This window comes from Ahaetulla prasina, chromosome 3, assembly GCF_028640845.1.
Source record: "Ahaetulla prasina isolate Xishuangbanna chromosome 3, ASM2864084v1, whole genome shotgun sequence".
NCBI lineage: Eukaryota > Metazoa > Chordata > Lepidosauria > Squamata > Colubridae > Ahaetulla > Ahaetulla prasina.
In genome coordinates, this window is record NC_080541.1 from 101,680,448 (window position 1) to 101,705,659 (window position 25,212).

Sequence of the window (25,212 nt, forward strand, 5' to 3'; positions counted from 1 at the left end):
AGTCCAAGTCTTTGCCCCAACCACTGGTGCTGAAGAGGATAAAATTGACCGGTTCTATGAAGCCCTACAGCACCTTATAGAATTAACACCAAAAAATGATGTCCTTATCATCATGGGGGATTGGAACGCTAAAGTAGGAAGCCAAAAGATAATTAGAATAACAGGTAAGTTTGGCCTTGGAGTACAAAATGAAGCAGGGCACAAGCTGATAGAATTCTGTCAAGATAATACGATGGTCATAGCAAACACTCTTTTCCAACAACACAAGAGACAACTCTACACATGGACATCACCAGACAGTCAACACAGAAATCAGATTGACTATATGCTCTGCAGCCAAAGATAGAGAAGATCAGAGCTTGGGTCTTCGGCTGATGCTTTGCAATGCCCGGTCCATGGTCAATAAGGCTCCCCTGATTTGTGATCTTATTCAGAGGGAGTCCGCGGACCTTATGGGCATTACGGAGACCTGGCTGGGCACAGAAGGGGGTGTACCCCTGGTTGAACTGTGCCCTCTGGGTTTCCGTGCATTCCATCAGCCAAGGGCCCAAGGTAGGGGTGGGGGGGTGGCGGTTGTGATTAAAGAAAGTCTGGAGCCGAGGGAGTCCACTGTTCCTCAGATAGCTGGCTGTGAATCCCTCCTTGTGAAGTGGGGCCACCGCAATCAGATGGGGCTGTTGATCACGTACCTGGCTCCTTGCTGCGTGACTACAGCCCTACCTGAACTACTAGAGGTGCTTGCTGGCGTGGCGGTTGAGATCCCCAGACTTTTGGTCTTGAGGGATTTCAACCTGCCATCTGCCGGCTTCTCGTCAACGGTGGTTCAGGAGTTCCAGGCCTCCATGACGGCCTTGGATCTGATTCAAGTAACTGATGGCCCTACACACATTGGGGGAGGCGCGCTAGACTTGATTTTTATCTCTGGTCAGTGGGTAAATGATCTGGATTTAGGAGATATAGTGAAAGAACCGGTGTCATGGTCAGATCATTTTCTTCTTCGCCTAGACTTTCGGACCGCCGCTCACCACCGCAGGGAGACGGAGCCAATGCGTTGGTTCCGTCCCAGGCGCCTGATGGACCCGGAGAGGTTCCTGACGGAGCTTGGGCCGTTTCCTGAGGATCTTACCCACGGCACGACTGAAGAACTGGTTGCGGCCTGGGAACGGGCCGCGGCTGGGGCTTTGGACCGTGTCGTGCCTTTGCGGCCTCTGACCCGGCGTAGATCTCAATTGGCTCCCTGGTTTTCCGAGGAGCTGAGAGAGATGAAACGCCGGAGAAGACGCCTAGAGAGTACTTGGAGGTTTAGCTGTTCCGAGGCTGATCGGACACTAGTGAGGTCCTTTACTAGGACCTACCTAGTGGCAATGAGGGAGGCGAAGCGTTCCTACGTTTCCACCCTCATTGCATCGGCAGATAACCGCCCGGCCGCCCTGTTTCGGGTGACCCGTTCCCTCCTTCATCAAGAGGTACGGGATGACCCCTTACAGGGACGAGCTGAGGAGTTTAACGGTTATCTATACGATAAAATCGTTCAGCTTCGGGATAGTTTGGACCAAGATCGCGATGATCCAGCCGAGATGACAGAGTCACGTCTTGTTGAGGTTATTTGGGATGAGTTTGATTCTGTGGCTCCCGAGGACATGGACAGGTTGCTGGGGAGGTTACATGCAACTACATGTTTACTGGACCCGTGCCCTTCCTTGTTAGTGCTGGCTGCTCAGGAAGTGACACGAGGCTGGCTCCAGGGGATTATAAATGCTTCTTTGATGGAAGGGGTTTTCCCCGCCGCCTTGAAGGAGGCGGTGGTGAGACCTCTCCTGAAGAAGCCTTCCCTGGACCCAGCTATTTTGGGTAATTACCGTCCAGTCTTCAACCTTCGCTTTGTGGCGAAGGTTGTAGAGAGTGTGGTTGCATGGCAGCTTCCCCGGCACCTGGAGGAAACTGTCTATCTAGACCCGTTCCAGTCCGGCTTCCGACCCGATTATAGCACGGAGACGGCTTTGGTCGCGTTGGTGGATGACCTCTGGAGGGACAGGGACAGGGGTTGTTCCTCTGCCTTGGTCCTATTAGATCTCTCAGCGGCCTTCGATACCATCGACCATGGTATCCTGCTGCGCCGGTTGGAGGGATTGGGAGTGGGGGGCACCGTTTATCGGTGGTTCTCCTCCTATCTCTCCGACCAGTCGCAGACGGTGTTGACAGGGGGGCAGAGGTCGTCCTCGAGGCGCCTCACTTGTGGGGTGCCTCAGGGGTCGATTCTCTCGCCTACCCTGTTCAACATCTATATGAAGCCGCTGGGTGAGGTCATCAGTGGTTTCGGGGTGAGTTATCATCTGAACGCTGATGATACTCAGCTGTACTTTTCCACCCCGGACCACCCCAACGAAGTGGTTGAAGTGCTGTCCCGGTGCCTGGAAGCTGTACAGGTCTGGATGGGGAGAAACAGACTCAAGCTCAATCCCTCCAAGACGGAGTGGCTGTGGATGCCGGCATCCCGGTACAGTCAGCTGCATCCGCAGCTGACTGTTGGGGGTGAGTTAGTGGCCCCAAAGGAGGTGGTTCGCAACTTGGGCGTCCTCCTGGATGGACGGCTGTCTTTTGATGAACATCTGGCGGCCGTCGCCAGGAGGGCCTTTTACCAAGTTCGCTTGGTTCGCCAGTTGCGTCCCTTCCTTGACCGGGATGCCTTATGCACGGTCACTCATGCTCTGGTTACGTCTAGGCTGGATTATTGCAATGCTCTCTACATGGGGCTGCCCTTGAGGTGCACCCGGAGGCTGCAGTTAGTCCAGAATGCGGCTGCGCGAGTAGTAACGGGAGCCGCTCGTGGCTCCCACGTAACATCGCTGCTCCGTAGCTTGCACTGGCTTCCTGTGGTCTTTCGGGTGCACTTCAAGATTCTGGTAACTATCTTTAAAGCGCTCCATGGCTTAGGACCCGGGTACTTACGGGACCGCCTGCTGTTACCCTTTGCCTCCCACCGACCCGTACGCTCTCACAGAGAGGGTCTCCTCAGGGTGCCGTCCGCCAAACAGTGTCGGCTGGCGGCCCCCAGGAGTAGGGCCTTCTCTGTAGGGGCAGTGACGCTCTGGAACGAACTTCCCCCTGGCCTGCGTCAAGTGCCTGATCTTCGGACCTTCCGTCGTGAGCTAAAAACATATTTATTCATTAAAGCGGGACTGGCATAATTATTGATGAATTTTAATTGGGTATTCTTAATATTTTTTAAATTTTAAATCTAAATTTTAATAATCAGCCTTTAAAATTTGCTCTTTTTAAATGTTGTTTTAAATTGTATATATTTTGTTTTTATTCTGGCTGTACACCGCCCTGAGTCCTTCAGGAGAAGGGCGGTATAAAAATCTAATAAATAAATAAATAAATAAATAAATAAATAAATAAATAAATAAATAAATAAATAAATAAATAAATAAATAAATATACAGTCAGTAAAAAAAAGACCAGGAGCTGACTGTGGCTCAGATCATGAACTTCTCGTTGCAAAATTTAGACTTATATTGAAGAAAGTAAGGAAAAGCACTAGGCCACTCAGGTATGAACTAAATCATGGACTCCAAAGGATGGTAGAAGACAGGAAGGCCTGGAGGAATGTCCATTGGGTCATGATGGGTCGGACATGACTTCGCAACTAACAACAACAACTTAAAATGTTAAAATGGCACAGCTGTGATCATCAGAACCTTTTTTAAAAAACCTTTTTAAAGCATTTTTTATTACTTATTTGCCCGAACCAGTAGTAAAAAATGCTTTAAAAAAGTAAAAAAAAAAAAAGTTGGCCATGCCCACACAGTCACATGACACCCCCCCCAAGAAAGCCACATCCACCAAGCCATGCCCACAGAACCAATAGCAACAAATTTTACATATCACCACTGCTTGGTTGTTACATAAACGAATGGGACAGCCATGCAGGAGTCATATTACATTAAAAAGAAATGGCCACTCCAAAAGAATTGATTCCAGGACAGCAAATGTGGCACATGAAACATTTTTTGACCCAACAAGGTATTTTTTTCCTCCATTTCACATAAAACTTGGACTATGAAAAATTAATTTTCAGCATTCTCTTCTGGAAATATTCAGTTAAATGAAACTATTATAAAATTAAATATAATCAGATTTCCTTCCTTCCTTCCTTCCTTCCTTCCTTCCTTCCTTCCTTCCTTCCTTCCTTCCTTCCTTCCTTCCTTCCTTCCTTCCTTCCTCTTCCTTCCTTCCTTTCTTCTTCCCTCCCTTCTTTTTCTAATCACCTGACTGTTCTGAAATTATTACAGTGTGTGAAACTTTTTAAATATTGTGTGCCTGGAACTGGAAGCAATTATTCTACTTCCCAGGATTTAGAAAATAGACAGCCCAAAACTGTGTTGACTGTGTTTTTTGGAGGGAGTGGGATCAGGCAACATTCATATCAAATTACTGATTCATATTGACTGTTTAATAACAATATTTTTTCACGAGTACTGTTTTCAAGGCAAGTATCTATTTATCTTCTATTATTTTATTCTCTTACTTCTATTTTCATTTATTCTGTCTTTTATTTCTGTTTCCTAAGTAAATAAAGTTTTGCATGTGTCTCTTTTATGCTGCTTCTGTTATTTTTACCCTTAGATTTTTTTTTATTTCCTATAATACATGGGTTACATGTTGGAATAGAATTTTATTGGCCAAGTGTGATTGGACACACAAGGAATTTGTCTTGGTGCATATGCTCTCAGTGTGCATAAAAGAAAAGATACGTTCATCAAGGTACAACATTTACAACACAATTGATGGTCAATATATCAATATAAATCATAAGGATTGCCAGCAACAAAGTTACAGTCATACAATCATAAGTGGAAGGAGATTGGTGATGGGAACGATGAGAAGATTAATAGTAGAGCAGATTTAGTAAATAGTTTGACAGTGTTGAAGGAATTATTTGTTTAGCAGAGTGATGGCCTTTGGGCCTCTGTTCTTGTGTCTAGTTGTTCTGGTGTGCAGTGCTCTATAGAGTCGTTTTGAGGGTAGGAGTTGAAACAGTTTATGTCCAGGATGTGAGGGATCTGTAAATATTTTCACGGCCCTCTTCTTGATTCGTGCAGTATACAGGTCCTCAATGGAAGGCAGGTTGGTAGCAATTATTTTTTCTGCAGTTGAACTGAATCAGCAGCTCCTTGGGTGGCTTGAGCTGACGGAGTTGGTGCAGAAAGAACATTCTTTGTTGTCCTTTTTTGATGATGTTTTTGATGTTAGCTGTCCATTTTAGATCTTGCGATATGATAGAACCTAGAAATTTAAAGGTTTCTACTGTTGATACTGTGTTGTCTAGTATTGTGAGAGGTGGAAGTATGGAAGGGTTTCTCCTAAAGTCTACCACCATTTCTATGGTTTTGAGTGTGTTCAGTTCCAGATTGTTTTGGTTGCACCACAAAGCTAGTCGTTCGACCTCTCGTCTATATGCGGATTCGTCATTGTCTCGAATGAGACCAATCACTGTTGTGTCATCTGCAAACTTCAGTAGCTTAACAGATGGATCGTTGGAGATGCAGTCATTAGTATACAGAGAGAAGAGAAGTGGGGAGAGCACACATCCTTGGGGGCCCCTGTGCTAATTGTACAGGTATTTGATGTGATCTTGCTTAGCTTCACCTGCTGCTTCCTGTTTGTTAGGAAGCTTTCTTCCTAACTTTCTTCCTAACATTAGCTTTCTTCCTAACATTCCTTTCCATTCAGCATTTCATCAACCTTAGGCAGTTAGGCCAGTGGTAAGGAATCACTAGATGTGTAATTCAATATCTGGAGGGTCTCATGTTGCCCACATGTATGCTATGAGGGTGATGCTATTTGGCTATATGTAAGCATGAATACTCAAAGTGATAGCAATTAGGAGCAAAAGTTGACTTGCTAAACATGGTAGCAATGAAAATAATTCATACCTTTTTGGATTTCCACAACAGTAATATTGAATTACTCACAACTGCATTTCATTTGATGGAACAAAGCATTTCAAGAGAGAACTATACACTCTGGCTCGAGTCTTTGCTCCAAGTTGCCCCATCAAGAGTTTCTGGTCTCAAGCTGAAAAAATGTGATCTTAAACATTTTCTTGAGAAGGTACTGTAAGTATATTACTGAGAAGTCCTTTTTTCCTATGAAAGAATACTATGGATTCCTTGTACACATAGTCCTTGACTTACACCAGTTCATTTAGTGACTGTTCAAAGTTTCAATGGCACTGACTTATGACAGTTTTCACATTTATGATCCTTGCAGCATCCCCAGGGTCATGTGTGCAGACTCTTCGCGACTGATTCATATTTATGATGGTTGCAGCGTTCCAGGGTCATGTGATTCCCTATTTGCAACCTTCTGACAAGCAAAGTCAGTGGGGAGACCAGATTCACTTAACAACCATATGACTAACTTAACAGCTGCAATGATTCACTTAACCACTGTGGCAAGAAAAGTCATAAAATGGGGCAAAGCTGACTTAACAAATGTCTCACTTAGCAACAAAATTTTGGGCTCAATTGTGGTCATAAGTAGAGGATTACCTGTACTGGGATCATTTTTCCCCCTTCTTTTTTATTTAAGCAGCTTTGTCTGCATTGAGAGGATATCAAGAAGTGTGCACCAGCAGTGAGATTCAGAGAGCCACTTTAGTAATGAAAAAGGCTTAGTCAAACCAAGTATTACTACCAAATTGACCAATTTCCCTTTAGGTGCTATTTTCCATTCAAGACTGGAATGCTGGTATGAATTTTTGAATTTTTATCCAGTATTCCTATGCCATAAATATCTTAAATTCTTATTCATTTACTGCTTACCTGGATAGCTTCTCTATTTAATCACATCCTGTGAAGAATGTGTAATGTGAAAACTAGTATGTTAGGGGAAATGTTTTCAAACTAGCTTTTTTTTTTTTACCCAGCTTTCTGTTCCAAATTAGTTTTTTTTACGTAAATGTTGAGGGTAATTTTAAAGTCACGTTCTCCTTCTGTATATTCAAAGAGAACTGTATACAGTTTGTTCCTATGAGAAAAGTGGCTACAGGATATGATGAGAAAGTGTTGACAGGGGGGCAGAGGTCGACCGCGAGGTGCCTCACTTGTGGGGTCCCGCAGGGGTCGATTCTCTCGCCCCTGCTGTTCAACATCTACATGAAGCCGTTGGGTGAGATCATCAGTGGCTTCGGGGTGAGATACCAACAGTACACTGATGACACCCAGCTGTACTTTTCCACCCCAGGCCACCCCAATGAAGTTGTTGAAGTGCTGTCCCGGTGTTTGGAAGCCGTACGGGTCTGGATGGGGAGAAACAGGCTCAAGCTTAATCCCTCCAAGACGGAGTGGCTGTGGATGCCGGCATCCCGATTCAGTCAGCTGCAGCCGCGGCTGGCTGTTGGAGGCGAGTTACTGGCCCCAAAGGACAGGGTGCGCAACTTAGGTGTCCTCCTGGATGATCGGCTGTCGTTTGAAGATCATTTGACGGCTGTCTCCGGGAGGGCCTTCCACCAGGTCCGCCTGGTTTGGCAGTTGCGCCCCTTCCTTGATCGGGATGCCTTGTGCACAGTCACTCATGCGCTCGTTACCTCTCGCTTGGATTATTGTAATGCTCTCTACATGGGGCTCCCCTTGAAGTGCACTCGGAGGCTTCAGTTAGTCCAGAATGCAGCTGCGCGGGTGATAGAGGGAGCTACCCGCAGCTCCCATGTAACACCGCTCCTGCGCAGACTGCACTGGCTACCTGTGGCCTTTCGAGTGCACTTTAAGGTGTTGGTTACGACCTTTAAAGCGCTCCATGGCTTAGGGCCTGGGTACTTACGGGACCGCCTGCTGTTACCACATGCCTCCCACCAACCCGTACGCTCTCACAGAGAGGGACTTCTCAGGGTGCCGTCCGCCAAGCAATGTCGGCTGGCGGCCCCCAGGGGAAGGGCCTTCTCTGTGGGGGCTCCCACACTCTGGAACGAGCTTCCCCTGGGTTTACGCCAAATGCCTGACCTTCAGACTTTCCGCCGCGAACTGAAGACACACCTTTTCATCCGCGCGGGGCTGGCTTGAATTGAATTTTAATGTCAAATTTTTATCAATTTTAAATGGGGTTTTAATGTATGGTAAATTTTAAATTTCCAGGCTAATTTAAATAAGTTTTTAAAATCGCATTTTAAATTGTACTTTGTATTGTTTGTTTTATTTTGCCTGTACACCGCCCTGAGTCCTTCGGGAGAAGGGCAGTATAAAAATCAAATAAAAAATAATAATAATAATAATAATAATAATAATAATAATAATAATAATAATAATAATAATAATAATAATAATAATAAATTGATTTTAAAAAAATCAAATGCCAGGATTGAACATTTTCCCCCTTCATTTATTTTCATAATAATACAATTTGATGAAACTAATCTTTGCTAGACATAATGAAAATGAAACCATTTGAAATGTATTTCTGACAAAGGTCTTTTATTTACTTAGTTTAGTTCACTTATTTACTTAGTTTACTTATTTACTTCCTGGGGAAAATTAATAAACATATCTTCACACTGGTATCTCTAATAACCTCAACTTTTTAAAACTATTTTAAATTAATCTCATTTTGCAGGTTTTAGCTGCTGGGAACATATCCTTGTCCATGCCTGGATTTTCATTTTCTAGATGGAGACGCTAAATTTCAGTCCACATTGATTAACTAGTCAAGACTTAGCTTTGCAAAATAACAGAGATGTGCGTGGCTGATCAGATTAATTGCCTATTCCATTTTGAAATTTTGCAGACTGCTTCTGGGCCTGGCCTGGTCTTTATTGTATTCACTGAAGCTGTAACAAGGATGCCTGGAAGCCATATATGGTCAATTCTGTTTTTCCTCATGCTCTTCTGCCTGGGACTGTCTTCTATGTTTGGACTCATTCAGGGCATCTTGACTCCTTTCACAGAAATTCCTCTTGTGTCAAAATACTTACGCAAAGAAGTTTCTTGTGGTAAGACAAAAGGTTCATCTTTTTTCTTTTTTAAAAGTTGTGGACAGTGCTATTGAATATTTACCTGATTACCTAACTATACTGCTTCAGGGTAGTCCAAGTAAAGTACGGATTGGCCTTTGAAACTGCTTCTCCAGGTACCTCATTGGTTGACAGGGGTTCAACCAAAGCCATTCCCAAGGAAGTTCATTTTCAGCTGCCCCATAGAGTTTTCTTCCCCACTTGATTAGGGTGTATGTGTGTGTGGACATGGGGAGAGAGCGGGAATATCCATGAGGGGATCTGTGAATTAAAATGTCAGTCATAAGTACATGATTCAAGCTCCACTCCTTAGTATATACAGTATATATATAAACCATATACATGTCTTTGAGTTAGTCTTGATTCCTGACTTGGAATAGTCTTTGCCATCTTCTTGGCAGCATTTCAAAAGTGGTTTGCCACTGCCTCTATCCTAGGTCTGAGAGGGTATGATTGGCCAAAGATTATCCTGCTGGCTTTGCGCCTGAAGTAGGAGTAAAACTCGCAAGCTCCTGATTTCTAGACTGATACCTTAAATTAATATGGTTCCCATATGGGTCTATCTATATATGCGTGTGTGTAGACACACATACACACATACCTAGAAACTCTCCCATATGCATTTAGGCAGAAGCTTTTGGTAAGCTAATACTCATTTTGCTAGTATTAAAAATTATCTTCAGTCTGAAGCACTCTGACTGGGGTATCTCAGCATTATGACAATAAAAAAAGCCGCCTCTAAATTATCTTAGAGGATTAGAGCCATGTACTTACACAGCCAACTGATTAGTTTTATCTCAAGTTTGGTTAACTGGAAGGCAGAATAGTTTTCTTCTAGGCTATAGTATTTGGCTATAGAGAATCATAGTTTTTCCCTTTCTTTAGATATTATGCAACTGCCTTCAGGGATAAAGGGGGCAAGAAAAGCCAGACTAGTTTCTAAGGAAAATAAGAGTTTCAGAAATTGTCCGCTACCTTGCTTGCATTCACTTTTATAAGGATAAATTACACAACATATAGCAAGATAAATAATATTTGTGTACATTGTGATGCCTTTATTGCTGACCAAAGTACATCACTAAGTAAAATCAGTAGCAGAAACTCTCATCTATGTTTAACCAACTTTACTCCTGTCCTTAAATGTTCAGAGAAATCTGGGGAGGGGGGAGGCGGGCAGGGTCTGGGGAAATATTAGCAATATCCATGCAAGTGAGAAGTAAGTTTGACAGATCTGGTCTTATCCATGTGCAAAATTTGAGAATATTTTAACTGGTTGAGTCATAACTGCTCTCTTTTTGCATTTTCATTCACACACAACTAAACTTTTTCTTCATTAGGTATAATATGCTTTACTTCCTTTTTGCTGGGTCTTGTTTTTACAACACGATCAGGAAGTTACTGGATTGAAGTGTTTGATAACTATGGAGGAAGCATACCGTTGCTGATCATTTCTTTATTTGAAGTGTACGGCGTTGTATATGTTTATGGACTGAAAAGGTAACGAGGTTCTTGTATTTTTTAGTAAGTTCTTCAACTGTGACAGCACAGAATGTAAGAGTGGGAAGACCTCAGCCAGAGAACTTCACTGAGTCATCCTCTCTCAAGCATCTGAGAGTCATCCTCTCCAGCCAACTTTACAAGAATTTTAGGGAAAGTAGGAGCAAAAAGAGCTATGCATTTTATCTCGAGTTCCCAAATGAAAGACAGGATAAACATCTAGTAAATAAATATTTATCAAAAGCATTCTATTAAGATTATGCTTGTTTTAGTTGAATAAACTTTTATTGTATTCAGAAGTCTGTATACATGATCTTGGTGAAATTCAGATCCAGGCTTATGATAAATCATCATTAGCATCATGCAAAGGAAAGGTTTAAGCTAACAATAGATGGCTCTCTTAAGGTTAGTTAGAGAAGGCTCTCTGGAAGAATTTGAAATAAAGGTGTTGTCTTGCAACCACCTAGTGCAATGAATTGCTAATCACTTTAATAAAGCAAAACATTTTCACACTTACAGTGAATTAAGACCCTGGCTTTTCATTCTAGCAATTCTGTTTGTCCCTCAGTCAATAGACTTTAGTCAAGAAGTGACATCATCAAAGCTCAAGGCAGACAACTCCAGCCAGTGGGGAATAATATTTTAAGTTCCCTTTGTCTTTAGCAGGGGTGTCAAACTGGTGGCCTGTGGGCTGAATGCGTCACGTGCAGGTCACCCACCCACCCACTCCCCGAAGGCAGAAAATGTTGTGAAAACACGAGTTTGACACCCATAGTCTATAGCCTTCTGCTCTAAGCAACATTTCCCTTATTTGTATTACATGCAACATGATTCCTCTAACAGAAGACAAGTTTCTCCAGTAGCAATTAAATAACATTAGTTTTGAAGATTTGTGTCTAATGTACAATACAACTGAATTTAAATTCATGAGGTCATCACCTGAAGTTAGAGTTATGAAGCTTTTAAAATATATACACATATGCACACCTATTCTCACGTATCTATATCTACTTGTAGGAAAATGTGCCGTGAGCACCACTCTATTCATTGCTAGGGTTCTTGAGAAGTGGTTTTCCACCCCATCCCCATCAGCCATTGATTAAAAAAGCAAGTCTGCCATTAAGATTCGGTTGTCCAGCCTTCACTGCAGTTTGATATTAAATGATTTACATCAAGATAGCTTGTAACTAAAACACTTGGAGGTATATCCAAGGCTAACTTTGTGATATCACTGTAATAGGTGCCTAAAGACGACTACATTTCTCTTATTGAAAAATAAACAGTGATTACATAAGATTGCTATTTTGCAAATTCAGATATTCCATTGGAATTGAATTGTGACTATAAACCAATTTGGCCACAGGTTCTGTGATAATGTGGAATGGATGACTGGAAGGCCAGTACATTTCTACTGGAAAGCAACCTGGCAGTTTTTCAGCCCTGTGCTAATGTTTTCAGTCCTTTTGAGCTATCTAGTTCTTCAGCGGTCATCAACTTACAAAGCATGGAATCCAAGCTACGTATGTTAAACTTTACTTAATTTCTAGCAATTATTTTTATGCCACAAAAATAAGGACTCAGTGTTTCACCATAGTATTGCATCAGGGCATCCCCCCTAAACAATAGTGCTTAAAAATCAAATTAATCAGCCAACTCAGATTTAGAAAGCTAGCTGTAGATGAAAGGCTAACTACAGCTACTAGATATGTATATCAAATTGGCAATAGATTTCTCCTTTGCTGTGTTTCTTTCATTATAGTTTATCTTCTAGAATTTTTAGTTAGGGCTGTTTTTTGTAAGCTGCTCTGAGATCATTATTACAGTCTGGAAGCAGATTATGAAATTAACTCGTAACAAAGATATATGTCACATATTGCGCTGCAGACTGGGAGCTGTGCTTTTTTAATGGGATACTAATTGAGAATGTCTTATGTATATTGGCTAGGATAGCAAGTATGTGTGCATTTATCACATTAAAATAAGAGTAGCATACCTTCTACATATCAAGAGCAAGTTGCCTCTTACTATTATTTATTCCATGTCTTGGTAAAAAGAACATAAGCAAAGATCTCCTTGCAGGAAAAGCGAAACTCATCCTTTTGTAGGATTGTCAAGCTCTGTGTAGGTAGATCCCCTCTGTACTATCATTCAGTTTCAATTTTATGCAATGTCTGTTTATCTCACAGGAAGACTTTCCTTCAAAACAGTCCAAATCTTATCCACGCTGGGTTTTATTCATTGGTGCCTTCCTTGTGGCCCTACCGTGCATATTTATTCCATTTGGAGCCATTTGCCATTTTAAGGAAGTACTGCTGAAAAGGAAGGAGAAGCAAGTCCTTCATCCATGTGAAAGCACCGAAGGCAACTAATGCTCTGGGATTCTATCAGCCGATTCCAGTGATCCATAGTAAACCAGTAGTTCAGATTATCCACAGAGGGAAAAGTATACTAAGGCAATCTATGAAAATTAAGTACACACTTTCTATATAAACTCCTGTAGAATTCTTAGGGAAAGTAGTAAAAGTATTTCAAATAAATACCTTTTATACAGTATTATATTCTGTAATGCTAAAAGTTTTCAAGGAATTATTTTAATCATTTCCCCCCAGTTTTTAATTGAGAAGATGAACTCTAGATTTACAAAAGAAAAAATATAATAAAAATGATAGGAAAGAGAAAAAAAATATAATCAAGAAAATATATTCATACACAGCCAGTTCTTAAAATGACCACTTCGATAGAAACGGATCAGTGCCTGATGAGTTAAATTTTTGTGAACTACTTTCTGGGCAGGGCCAAATGACCTATTGTGGTTTCATGTTCCTTTTTTGTGCTGCAGTTTGGGAGAATGGAAATACCCATCTTGCAAGCTTCCCTTTTTGGTATAGTAGGGTCGGACACATGTAACATTGAGGAAAAACAGTTTTGTCCCAAATGCCAAACAAAAACATTCAAATGTTTTGAATCTTCTACTGAAGCAAAACTCAAAACCTGAGAGTTTTATCAAATGAAATAACGTGAATTCAAATCAAGCTCGTTGTTACCTTGTTTTCATTGTAGGATCATAAAAATGGATGTCATGATACTCCTTGTCAACCATCTAACCTACCGAGCAAAAATTAAGAGTCTGAACCTTTGCCCAAACTAGCTTCCTTATATCCAGGGAACATTATCTATTATTTGCGGAAAGACGAGCATGAATTGGAACTGAATTTTATATGGCAATCTAGCCAGAGCTACAGTACACCAATTACTTTGACAAGGATTATTTAGTCCTAAAGACTACTTATTATGAAGAATGGTACAGTAAACACCAATAGAGTTCTACAATTTCTTTAGCAGTTAGCCTAACAACGGAGCTTCCTATTATGTCAACAGTGTACAAAGAAAAGGGATAATGATTTTGCTGATATAGTCTTATATAGTCTTAATGTCAGCAATAAAACTACAGCTTAATCTTGAATCTGTATGCTTGAGTGCATAGCCTCATCTCAGATTTATCTAGCATATTCCAGCAGGGTGATTCATCAGAATTTAAGGGAAGCAACTTGGTTTCGATAATGCTCATTATATAACATTTAGCATTCTTCTGATCAAGATTTAGAGGATGGAATATAGTTTTTGACAACCATACATTACACTTTAGGCATGACACCAGAAGAGACAGCTGGCTCACCACATTTAGATTACATTAATTTTCTCCTATTAAAAAAACCCCACCAGTTCCAATTAGATATATTTTTTATTTTGTGAAAAACATACTTTGTGATGATGTAAAAACTGTTGCCAAAATTGTCTTAATCTTTCAGTAATCCACAAAATTAAACCTACAACCTTTTAGTCTAAACAGTTGTGCTATAACGGGGGTGTCAAACTCATGTCATCATGACGTGACATATCAGGACTTTCCTCCCTTCGCTAAACCAGGCGTGGGCATGGCCAATTTGTGACACATCTGGCCTGCAGGCCGGGAGTTTAACAGCCTTGTGCTATAATATCATGTAATGTTCTTGCTTTGAACCACTTATCAAGAACATTCATTTTGAGCTTTCTTTCCAAAAGGTGGGGCAAATATTTTACAGTTCACCACCAATAATCACATTGCAAGTTTCACTAAAAGAAACAAGGCAAAGCTTTAAAAAAAAAACACCTTAATACAGCTCCTGGTAGAAAAAAAAATATCTCAAGTGGGCAGACAAATTAAGCAAATGGAAGGCAAATTTGAAGAAGAAAGTTGCTTTATAGAGCTAATCCAAGATGGCTTTGAAATCTTCATATAATGATGGCTGTATTACTTCAATAAGCAGTTGCATGGTAGTTTTTGGAATTTGCCGAGTCAATTGTAATTTACCTACAAGGAAAGAGTAACCAATTACTTCTTTAGTTAGGCCAACAAGTTATTCTGAACAGATGTTCCAAATCATCAAGTATCTGGGCTTTAGAGAAAAGCAAGCAGCAAAGCCCTGAAAAAGTCCTATACAGGTAGTCCTCAACTTACAACAGTTCATTTAGTGACCGTTCAAAGTTACAACAGCACTGAAAAAAAGGGACATAGGACCGTTTTTCACACTTACGACCTTTGCAGCATCCCCATGGTCACATGATCAACATTCAAATGCTTGGCAAGTGGTTCATATTTATGACGGTTGCTACGTCCTGGGAGTCATATGATCAGCTTTTGTGACCTTCTGACAAGCAAAGTCAATAGGGAAGCCAGATTCACTTAACAACCATGTTACTAATTTAATAAATGCAATGATTAGCTTAACTGTGGCAAGAAAAGTTGTAAAATGGGGCAAACTCATTTAGCAAACATAAATTTCGGGCTCCATTGTGGTCATAACTCGAGGACTATCTATAGTCATCTTCCTTCTGTAGGGCTAACTATTGATACCTTTAGAAATAATTTGAGTATTTCATTAAAAAATAAAATAAAAAATAATGAATTAGATCACAAAAATTGCCAACAGCCACATGACTCAACTCTGCTAAGAATAATCAATATCATTCATTCATTCACCCATGCATTCATTCTGTTGTTATTACGCTTAGCATTTGTCTCGCTTGGTTGCAGAGTCCATTTGTTTTGCACTGTGCTTGCTTCAGTTCACATAATGAAACTATCAATGCATGATGTGCTAAATTTTAGGTTTCAGAAGCTGATTTGGACCGTTATGTGTGTGTGTACTGTATAAATGAAAGGACTGCTAAATTTTGGTTATGCATCACCAAATTGTTGTTAATTCTTAGTGACCAAATAGATAAATTGTCTCCATGATGATCTGTCCCTAACTTGTTCTTTTCAGATCTTCCAAAGCTCTACTTACTACTGTAACTGAGTCTTATCTGTCTTCTGGTCGTCGTCGTCTTCTTTTTCCTTCTACCTTTCCCATGACAACCTTCTCCAGGGAATTAGATCTTTGCAGGATAATTTGAGTCTGGTCCCTCAAATTAGAACTAGTTTTTGATGATCCATTACTTTCCACAGTATTCTCAGGAGACTTCTCTAATAACCGCAGTTCAAAAATGTCCTGCACCTTTTCAAAGTCCATTTTTATTTTCCATAGGGTGTCACAGGGAATGTCATGGCTTACCCAATTCGGATCTTTGTAGGTATACATAGTTCTTAACTAATGACCACAACTGAGCATGAAATTTTGGTCGTAAATTGTTGCAGTTTTACAATGCTCACTAAGCAAGTCACTATGGTTCTTAAGTGAATCACTTGGTCGCTAAGTGAATAACTTAGCAATTCACTAAGTTAGTTAGTAACTGTATAACTGAATGGCTTGCCTCCAGATGTTGTGGGTACTCCATCACTGGAGGTTTTTAAGGCCATTTGACCAGAATGGTAGAGGGTCTCCTTCTTGAGTAGGTGGTTAGAAGACTCCCAAGGACCCTTCCAACATTGTTATTCTGTATTTGGTCCCAAATCTAATGGGCCTTTTTTGCCCAAAAATGACAAAGAGTCACAAAACACAATCAAATGACTATGGATTTTGCAACTGCTCATAATGTAATCCAGTTTGCCCAAAATGCAACAACTGGACTGCAGGGGTGGCACAGCAGTCATAATTTTTGAGGATAAATCTAAGAATTTTTTTTCAAGTCTACCATAACTTTGAACAGTCATTTTGCAACTGGTTGTAAGTCAAGGACTATCTGTATAGATACATCACATCTTATGAAGATCTTTTCCAAACTCTTCATGGTTGCTTTACCAAATGCTAGTTTATCGGATATTTCTTGACCGCTTGTTCTGTTATAGTTCATTATTGATCCTAAAAGGCAGAATTCATCCACCACTTTGATACCTTTATTGCCAGTTCTAAGGCAGGCTGTTCTACCTGTTGCCATGAGTTTAGTCCCATTTTTTCATGTTGCGTCTGGACTTGCAAATCCTTTATACATTTTCAAATTTAATTTCAAAAGACGTTGTTATGTAATGTAAGGTTTTGGATTAGGAGCCAGAGGCCCAGGTGTTAGTTCTCCCTTGGACACGGAAGTCATTTGTGAGACCTTGGCCTTAAACTGTGATTTAACCATGATTTTAACTACGTCAAAAAAACCTCTCTACCTATCTGCCCTGGATAAGTGTGCTGATTATGGTTTATAACTTTCAAGAAGAGGCCTTCATCTCGCAGTAGATTGATTTGGACTGATAATTTAAAAAAATACATATGCACATACTTTTATTGCAGGGAAGATGCCAGTCATGGTGCAGATAACATCTCCCAGTTAAAGAAAAAACACCTAGGCAATATTAACTTTAGATCATAAAAATCTCATTATTGTACCAACATTCCATTTATAAATGAAACTTAGGGCAGAGTTCTTTGTATGACTAAAAGAGTTCTCACTAAAAGAAAAATACAATTTTCTTAAAAATTTATTCTAATTACCACAGTAACTAGAATTAATTTGACGTAGGTTTGCATTTTTAATTGAAAATTAAAATTAGAAAATAATGCTTTTGTATATTGCTAACAGGGTTTTTATTGACGAGGCATATATAATATTATACTTTTATATCAAAAGCACAAATTGAAATAGAGATAATACTTGGAGAGAATGGTAGCAGTTGATGAGCATTACACTGCTTATATAGACTCTATTGAGGTGGGCAGATACATTTTCTCATATGCACAAGCAGATATAATGCTTATGTCAGCCTACCAGTTGTTAGAAGCAACCTGTTACTTGCAGCTTAAGTTAGACTGAGTCTGAACAAAGAGCTACTCTCTGCTTGTCCCCTATGTTGGCCAAACAATCTATCAAGGAACAGTTCTGCTAGACTCAGTAAAGTTGCAGTGGGTAGGGCGATAAGCTAATACTAGTCTCCCTCCTCAAATGATGTGGAAAGAAGAATAACTACATCTGACAGGGCTTACAGAAAGATGGTATCTAAGGTCCACAATCATGAAACTAATCATCATATTGTACATAAAATGTATTCATTTAAAAACATCTAAAAAGTATGAAGAACATCAAAGGAAGGGAATACTTACACTGTCTGAGAGGTCCAAGAAGACACTTGTAAATCACCTTGTGATTTGCCAATTTAGTGCTGAAGGCATGGTAGGAGAGCCACTGAACTGCTTTGTAAGACAGTGGAACTGAACTACCTGTTACAAAAGAAAAAAAAAATGAAATCCCCCAAACTTATAAATGTATTTTGCGATTCTATACAACTGCTTTTCTATAAAGCATTATTACTTGGACACTCTTATTGCAGCAAATGAAGGGACCAACCAGACTGACATTTGAATGTACTACCAGTTATTTCATTTTACTTCAAAAAAAAAAAAGTACACTACACATGGCAGATTTAACTCACTATATGCTGATGTCAAAATACATTGTTGTACCCAGCAGTAGCCAGTGAGATCTTCCTTTCCAAGCCAAAGAACACCTCAAAGAGGAAGCAATCACTTCAGTAGACCAAAAAAGGGCCTTAACTGATCTTTGATAATGTTACCTAGCTGGGTAATGAAATGTCTGCAAGGAACCGAGCTCAGAGAGCACTAAGGACTCCAGTTAATTGCACTTCTCTTAGTGCTGTAGTCCCACTCTGTATTCTTTTTTTTTTTGTTTACATTTATATCCCGCCCTTCTCCGAAGACTCAGGGCGGCTTACAGTGTGTAAGGCAATAGTCTCATTCTATTTGTATATTTACAAAGTCAACTTATTGCCCCCCCAACAATCTGGGTCCTCATTTTACCTACCTTATAAAGGATGGAAGGCTGAGTCAACCTTGGACCTGGTGGGGCTTGAACCTGCAGTAATTGCAGGCAGCTGGTTTTAATAACAGGCTTCTTACAGCCTTGAGCCACCACAGCCCTATTCTTAGAGGGTATTTGAAAGGAAAGGGGAATAGGAACTTCCAATAGTGCAACTTCCAGTTTAATTTGCTTTTAAAAAAGGAAAAAAGAGCTATTTTGCTGTAGTGGTTAAGATATTGGTTTAGAAACCAGGAGACTGTAAGTTCTACATTTGCTTTAGGCACGAAGTCAGCTAGAATACTTTGGGCTACTCAAGTCTCTCTTAGCCCAGGAAGGAGGGCATAACAAACCACTTCAAAAATCTTGCCAACATTATTACAGGGACTGACTAGGTAATAGAAGACATACAAAAAAACAAAAACACCAACCCCCCCCAAAAAAACCAACACCTCAACCTGGGGAGCCATTTTAAATGAGGTATTGGGCTCAAAATATTTTTTTTATTTCACCTACCTGCATTTTTAGCTTTTAGAACAGAGAAGCTGCATGAAGCACTATCGGAGATGATTGTCAGGAAGAAACGTGGGTTATTTTTGATGTGGTGATGAAATGGGAGCTGGAGAATACAGGCATGAAATCTAGCATGAAAAAAAGCCACAGATATTCCTTGCTTATAAGGGTTTCAGATGTACCGGGATTTAATGTCACTGAATTTAGAATTCTGAGGTGGAGTTTGTACTGGATCAAGTCAAACGACTGCATGTGAGGGGGTGGCTTTAAGGCCAGCATATATATGGACTCTTAAGAGACTCCCTATTGTTTGGGAACTGTTCTCCATAAACTCTTGAACTGAATAGTAACACAACACAGTGAGAAGAAAGCACCAAACTTCTCCTTCCATTTGGCCTTGACCAAAGAGTATGTTCCATAATTCTGATAAGCAAATGTTTGCAGAAGGGGGGAGGGGAGGGAGGAAAAAATAAACAAACCCTTGCAAGGGAAAAGATTTCTTCAATTGTAGAGTCATTAAAGGATTATCAGTACTTCAGAAAGTGAAGATGGGAATTCTAATGCAGCAAGGAAGGGCAAGGCAGGAAGATGCAGGTCAAAGCCCAGACAGATTTTATCCACACACAATGTTCCAGAGGCAAAACTGGTTAATAAATTACATGCTTACCCTCTGCTTTTCGACAACAGAAGGCATGAGGAGTGGGGGTGGAGAGCAGCTGCATATTCACTGTTATTTGAACTGACATAAACTGACACCAGTTTTGATCTAAGAATAATGCAGATGCATTCCTAATAACATTTACTTAACCAAGAAAGCTCTAAATGCCTACGTTGCCCATAATGAAGTGCAGGCAAACTTGCACAATAGCAGTTCTGAGGAGGCCTTCTGTATTTTGCCATCACTGTACATGCTGCTATGCCTTTCTAACTGTCCCTTTGTTTTTTCCCAACTAAACTGTAATGAAACTAAACTCAAGTCTACTTAAGTTTCTTTATTTTAAATGTTTGCTTTTTTGCACTGGCAGATTTCTTGGTCAAGATTTCTTGTGCTATTTTACTAGAATATTTGAAAAAAAAAACACCTTACCACAGGCATAGAAGAAAAAGCATTTTCTAGTAAAACGCTGGAACAGAGGAACAAAGGACAGCTGAAACATTTTCCAGAGAACAAATCACCACTAGGATTTGGTCTAAAGGAAATTGTAAAGTTAAATCTCTTATTTATAGATGGCCCGGTTAAAGGTAAAACTTTGGGGGAGAAGCAGACACTACAAAAGCTGTTCTGCTGGTGGTTTATTTGTGTGAGGTGAGGGATAAATAGACAAAGGAAAAATGGTGTAGGAAACAGGTAAGTGTACTTTAAAGCAGGGGTCTCCAACCTTGGCAACTTTAAGACTTGTGGACTTCAACTCCCAGAATTCCTCAGCTAGGAAGCTGGCTGAGGAATTCTGGGGGTTGAAGTCCACAAGTCTTAAAGTTGCCAAGGTTGGAGACCCCTGCTTTAAAGAGCATATACTTAAGGAAACATAGGAAGTAATTTCAAGTAATTGGGAGCTCTGGAACTAAAGGCAGTTCATCCCTTCTAGAAAAATCACTACATAAAATTATCTTATAGAACAGGCAAGTATTACTTGTGGGACTCATAAATCAATAATATCAGTAATTAGCATTTTTTTAAAAAAAAATTCTGAGAACTGCCAATTCTATCTGTATTACAACTGCAGCATTAGAAAGCATTATCAGGAGGAAAATGGGTCAATACTAGAAGTTAATAATGAAGGCTGTCCAGATAATGCCGATCCTCTTAGAAAGTATGGTAATAAATTGCAATGTTTATTTTTTTTAATTTAATTTTGTCATAACAGTATACATAAACATTGTCATAAGTAAAAAAACATATCATGAAGAATATATATATATATATGTATAAGTAAAGAATATGCATTAGCTATATTAATTTGATATAATAAAGGGAACAATAGGACAGGAACGGTAGGCACTTTTGTGTTCTTATGCACGCCCCTTAGATTATGCTAGATGTATTCAAAACACTGCATTAAAGGGTCAGAGCCCAGCACATTCAAAAGCACCTTTGAGGAAGTGTAGTGTGACATCTTCCTAGCCCACATCACATTCCAATGGCAATTAACAGGGCTTCAAAGTTACCATGCTTACCTGTAGGCCTGCAGAAGTAGTATCTTGTAAATATTAATGCATACTGTCCTAAGGCTATTGATCTAAATTTGGAGCAGGGAAAATAGGAAAAAGATATAATGAACTGTTTCTCCAGTGCAAACAAATACACATTAAATCAAATTAAATCAAAATGGTAAATTGAGGGATATAAAGTATCTTATATAGTGATGCCAAGATAACTGGAATGACATCAGTTTCTGGTTCAAGTCGATTGTGGTAGCACTAAATATCTAGATTTGGCAGTATGTTTGAGATTACTGTGCATATAATGCACTTTTTAGGCATCCCTTTTGAATTGTGCAATCTCTTACCTGTAAATCTATAAATAAAGGATGACATTTTAGCTGCAAGACTGCAAGCAATTTGTTTCTCATGTTCACACCAGCTTTTCTAGTAGAGTTGAAAGTCAGGCTAGACCTGATAGTTGTATAAGCATAACTGCAGTGAAAAGATAAGTGGAAAAGGAGATCAACATAATTTAGACATCATTATAGCTAATTAGATTTTTTTCCCTATAACAAGAATATACTTGGTTTTTACAAAATTCAAAACATGGATATTTGAAATAATGGCCATGTACAGAAACATTACTCTTCAAAATTAGAAGGCAACAATATCTTAAGCATTTTGATAGCAAGCTATAACTTTAAGAAAACTGGTTAATTATTTGTAATTTTATACAGATGGTTCTGGACTTACGGAGATTACTTTGAGTTTCCCTGAATTTAGGATTGTTGGTGGGTTATCTGCCTCGTCCTCTTATTGCACAAGTTCCTAGATATGGTTTCTAGTCACTCTTCAAACTGTTAAAGCTCAAACAACTTACCTATCAGTGTTGTCATCGTGATGATGCAATTCAGATTGAAAAATATAAAATCTTGCAACCTGCTGGTCAACTCTACTAATTCGAATGATTCCTTCACAGAAATCTGAAATATCCATTATTAGTTCTCCACAAATTAGTCTATTTATCAAAAAATGCACTCTTACTGACGATGTGATAAGACATTTTTGTGCCAGCCAGATTTAATGTGTAAACACAGCAAGGATTTAAGTTTTATATCAGTCAGAATGGATCACTTTCAGGTTATAGAAGATGTTTGAAAGCTTACTTTTTGTTTCTAATAATAAAACTTAGGATATCAAGTTATTTTAGTCGATTCATCATCTATTTCTTAATTTATATAGATTAATCTGTGTATTAGGAAATATACTTTGGGGGGGATAATGTGGTTCTAAATGATTTTAAATTTAACAAAAGTTGTTTGCACTGTGCACTAATGACTATTTCCACTATGATTTTATATTTCTTATTCTAAGTAATTTGCCTTTGAGAATAAGCAAATATGCCCTTTACCTATGTACCATTATTTAATTTAACTTTGCCCACTAAATTTTGCCTCATTGATTCGTTCATTAAATCTTTGGTTTAAAGATACTCACTGATAAAGCATCCAGTCTTAATATTAATGCAATGACTATTTCTGAATAGTACATACCTGGAGTAATCGCAGTAAATTTCAAGAGTCTGTGTATTAATTAATAATCCACACCATGGGATAACACAATGAGCTGGTAATTGTTTGAACTCCAAGCAACCTGGAACATTTTCATCCACTGGAAAATTCACCACAGTCTTAGATGGATTTATAACAAAGCCATACTCTGGAATGCCTTTGGCTAGAGTCCTAAGTGAATGAAAATACACATTCTGAATTGCTATCTGAAAATATATGCATCATGTATTCCCCTACAATAATTAACTGCACGCATACATAGGATAAATTCCTCCAAATAAGTTGTCAGTTGTACAGTCAAATAATGGCATCCTCCTGTTGTATTGAAAATGCATCCCCATAATTTTAATATTGTTAGAGGAGATAGCTGGGGAAAGCTGTTGTAGGTCAGAGGTAGGTTAGGTTTTAATGTCAAATATTAGAATGGGTGTTGGTCTTACCTGATACACCCCTTTTCTGATGGGAAGGAGTGACTCCAGGCATGGGTACCACTCTGTCTTCTGGCTCTATGGACAGGGTTCAAACTTAAGAGACGCCCCCTTTGTAGACCTCCCACTTTCAACGATGTTCGACGAGGGTTCCAAATACTGTACCTGTAACAACACCCCACGAACACCTCCCTGACCAGACCCTTTCATTAGGGTGGGGCTGGAGTCACTCCTTCCCATCAGAAAAGGGGTGTATCAGGTAAGACCAACACCCATTTTCCTGTATGAGAAGGAGTGACTCCAGGCATGGGACTTACCCAAGCTGTCAGTCCTCATGGGTGGGAAGCCGTCTGGTCATCTCCTTCAGGCGTCTCTACCACACGTTGTAGTACTCTCCGACCAAAGACCGCCTTGGCCGATGCATATGCGTCAATCCGATAATGACATATAAAAGGTGACGGAGTCGACCAGGTCGCTGCCCTGCAAATCTCCTCCACTGACGCTTGTGTGGCCCATGCAGCCGATGTGGCCGCACTCCTCGTTGAATGTGCCGTAATAGCCTTAGGCCTTGGTAAAGCCTGAGCCTCGTAGGCTTTGACTATGGTGGCTCTGAGTAACCTGCCCACCGCCGAAGCAGAAAGCTTCTGTCTCATGGGGGATGGTTGGAATGACACAAAAAGTGCCTCTGTCCGTCGGAAAACCCTAGTCCTTTTGATGTAAACCCTCAGAGCCCATCTGACGTCCAGAGTGTGCCACACACGTTCCTTCGCGTGTGATGGATTAGGACAAAAATCCGGAAGAACCAACTCCTGGGCCCAGTGGAACCAGGAGTTGACCTTCGGCACAAAGGTCAGGTCCAAACGCAAAACCGGAGTGGAATACACACAAGTCTTCTCGCACCGAGAGTGCGGCCAGTTCCGAAATCCTGCGGGCCAATTTGATGGCTACCAAAACCAGCGTCTTGTAAGTCAAAAAACTGATGTGAACTGTCCTAATCAGTTCAAAAGGAGCCTTGCAAAGTGCCTGCAAAACCTTCTGAAGATCCCAGGTGGGATAACGGTGAACCACTGCCGGTCTCAGGTTGGTCGCCCCCCTCAAAAAACCTCTTTACCTCTGGGTCCTTTGTCACCGACCGCCTACCCGCAGAACCTAACACTGACGCTATCGCTGCCACCTACGTAACGTCCCTGGTGCCAGCCTACGTAACGTCCCTGGTGCCAGCCCTTTCTCAACCCAGCCTGTAAAAACTGCAACAACTGTGGAACCTTTACTTTGGTTGGCTGAATGCTCCTACCAGTGCACCAAATCACAAAGGTTCTCCAAGTGGAGTCATAAATTCGTGTAGTAGACGGTCGTCTAGCCGCCTGCATTGTCGTTATCACATCTGAGGGAAATTTCCGTCTTTCTAGCAGTCTCCGCTCAACAGCCACGCGGTCAAGTGCAACCACTGGGGACCCGGGTGATGAACCGGTCCCTGACTGAGAGACACCCTGTCAGGTGGAATCCTCCATGGTGCGGCGACTGACAGACGTACCAGATCCGCAAACCAAGGCCTTCTGGGCCAGTATGGTGCCACCAGAATGACCTGTGCCCTGGTCTGCAGAATCCGACCAATTACCCGAGGAAGGATAGCCATCGGAGGGAAGGCATATAGTAGACCCCTGTGCCAAGGAAGACGGAGAGCGTTTACCCCTTCCGCCCCTGGCGCTGGGGACCTGGAGAAATACCAAGGAAGTTGATGGTTCGCTGGAGATGCGAAGAGATCGATGACCGGCTGTCCGAATCGCCTCACAATCTCTTTGAATAACTCCGGATCCAGTCTCCATTCTGC

General features: G+C 40.6%; 2 protein-coding genes across 4 annotated transcripts in view; one reads left to right on the plus strand and one right to left on the minus strand.

Moving 5' to 3' along the window:
* Positions 1 to 12,898, plus strand: part of LOC131195423 (sodium-dependent neutral amino acid transporter B(0)AT3-like) — a 37,738-nt gene extending 24,840 nt beyond the window's left edge. The window contains exons 8-12 of the mRNA XM_058177313.1: positions 5,961 to 6,117; positions 8,785 to 8,989; positions 10,348 to 10,507; positions 11,871 to 12,027; positions 12,694 to 12,898. Coding sequence (XP_058033296.1) covers positions 5,961 to 6,117; positions 8,785 to 8,989; positions 10,348 to 10,507; positions 11,871 to 12,027; positions 12,694 to 12,876 — 862 coding nt within the window. The 3' untranslated portion in view covers positions 12,877 to 12,898. The remainder of the gene's footprint in view (positions 1 to 5,960; positions 6,118 to 8,784; positions 8,990 to 10,347; positions 10,508 to 11,870; positions 12,028 to 12,693) is intronic.
* TERT (telomerase reverse transcriptase) overlaps positions 1 to 25,212 on the minus strand; it is a 59,060-nt gene that overhangs the window by 867 nt on the left and 32,981 nt on the right. Inside the window, exons 12-17 of one of the 3 annotated variants that reach the window (XM_058177311.1) lie at positions 22,936 to 23,124; positions 21,748 to 21,874; positions 21,416 to 21,477; positions 19,240 to 19,368; positions 18,016 to 18,128; positions 13,635 to 14,858 (exon numbers count right to left, since the gene is read on the minus strand). In XM_058177311.1, coding sequence (XP_058033294.1) covers positions 14,755 to 14,858; positions 18,016 to 18,128; positions 19,240 to 19,368; positions 21,416 to 21,477; positions 21,748 to 21,874; positions 22,936 to 23,124 — 724 coding nt within the window. In that variant the 3' untranslated portion in view covers positions 13,635 to 14,754. Of the gene's footprint in view, positions 1 to 13,634; positions 14,859 to 18,015; positions 18,129 to 19,239; positions 19,369 to 21,415; positions 21,478 to 21,747; positions 21,875 to 22,935; positions 23,125 to 25,212 lie in introns of those variants that run through there. The other 2 variants (XM_058177312.1, XR_009154437.1) reach the window with 2 other exon arrangements.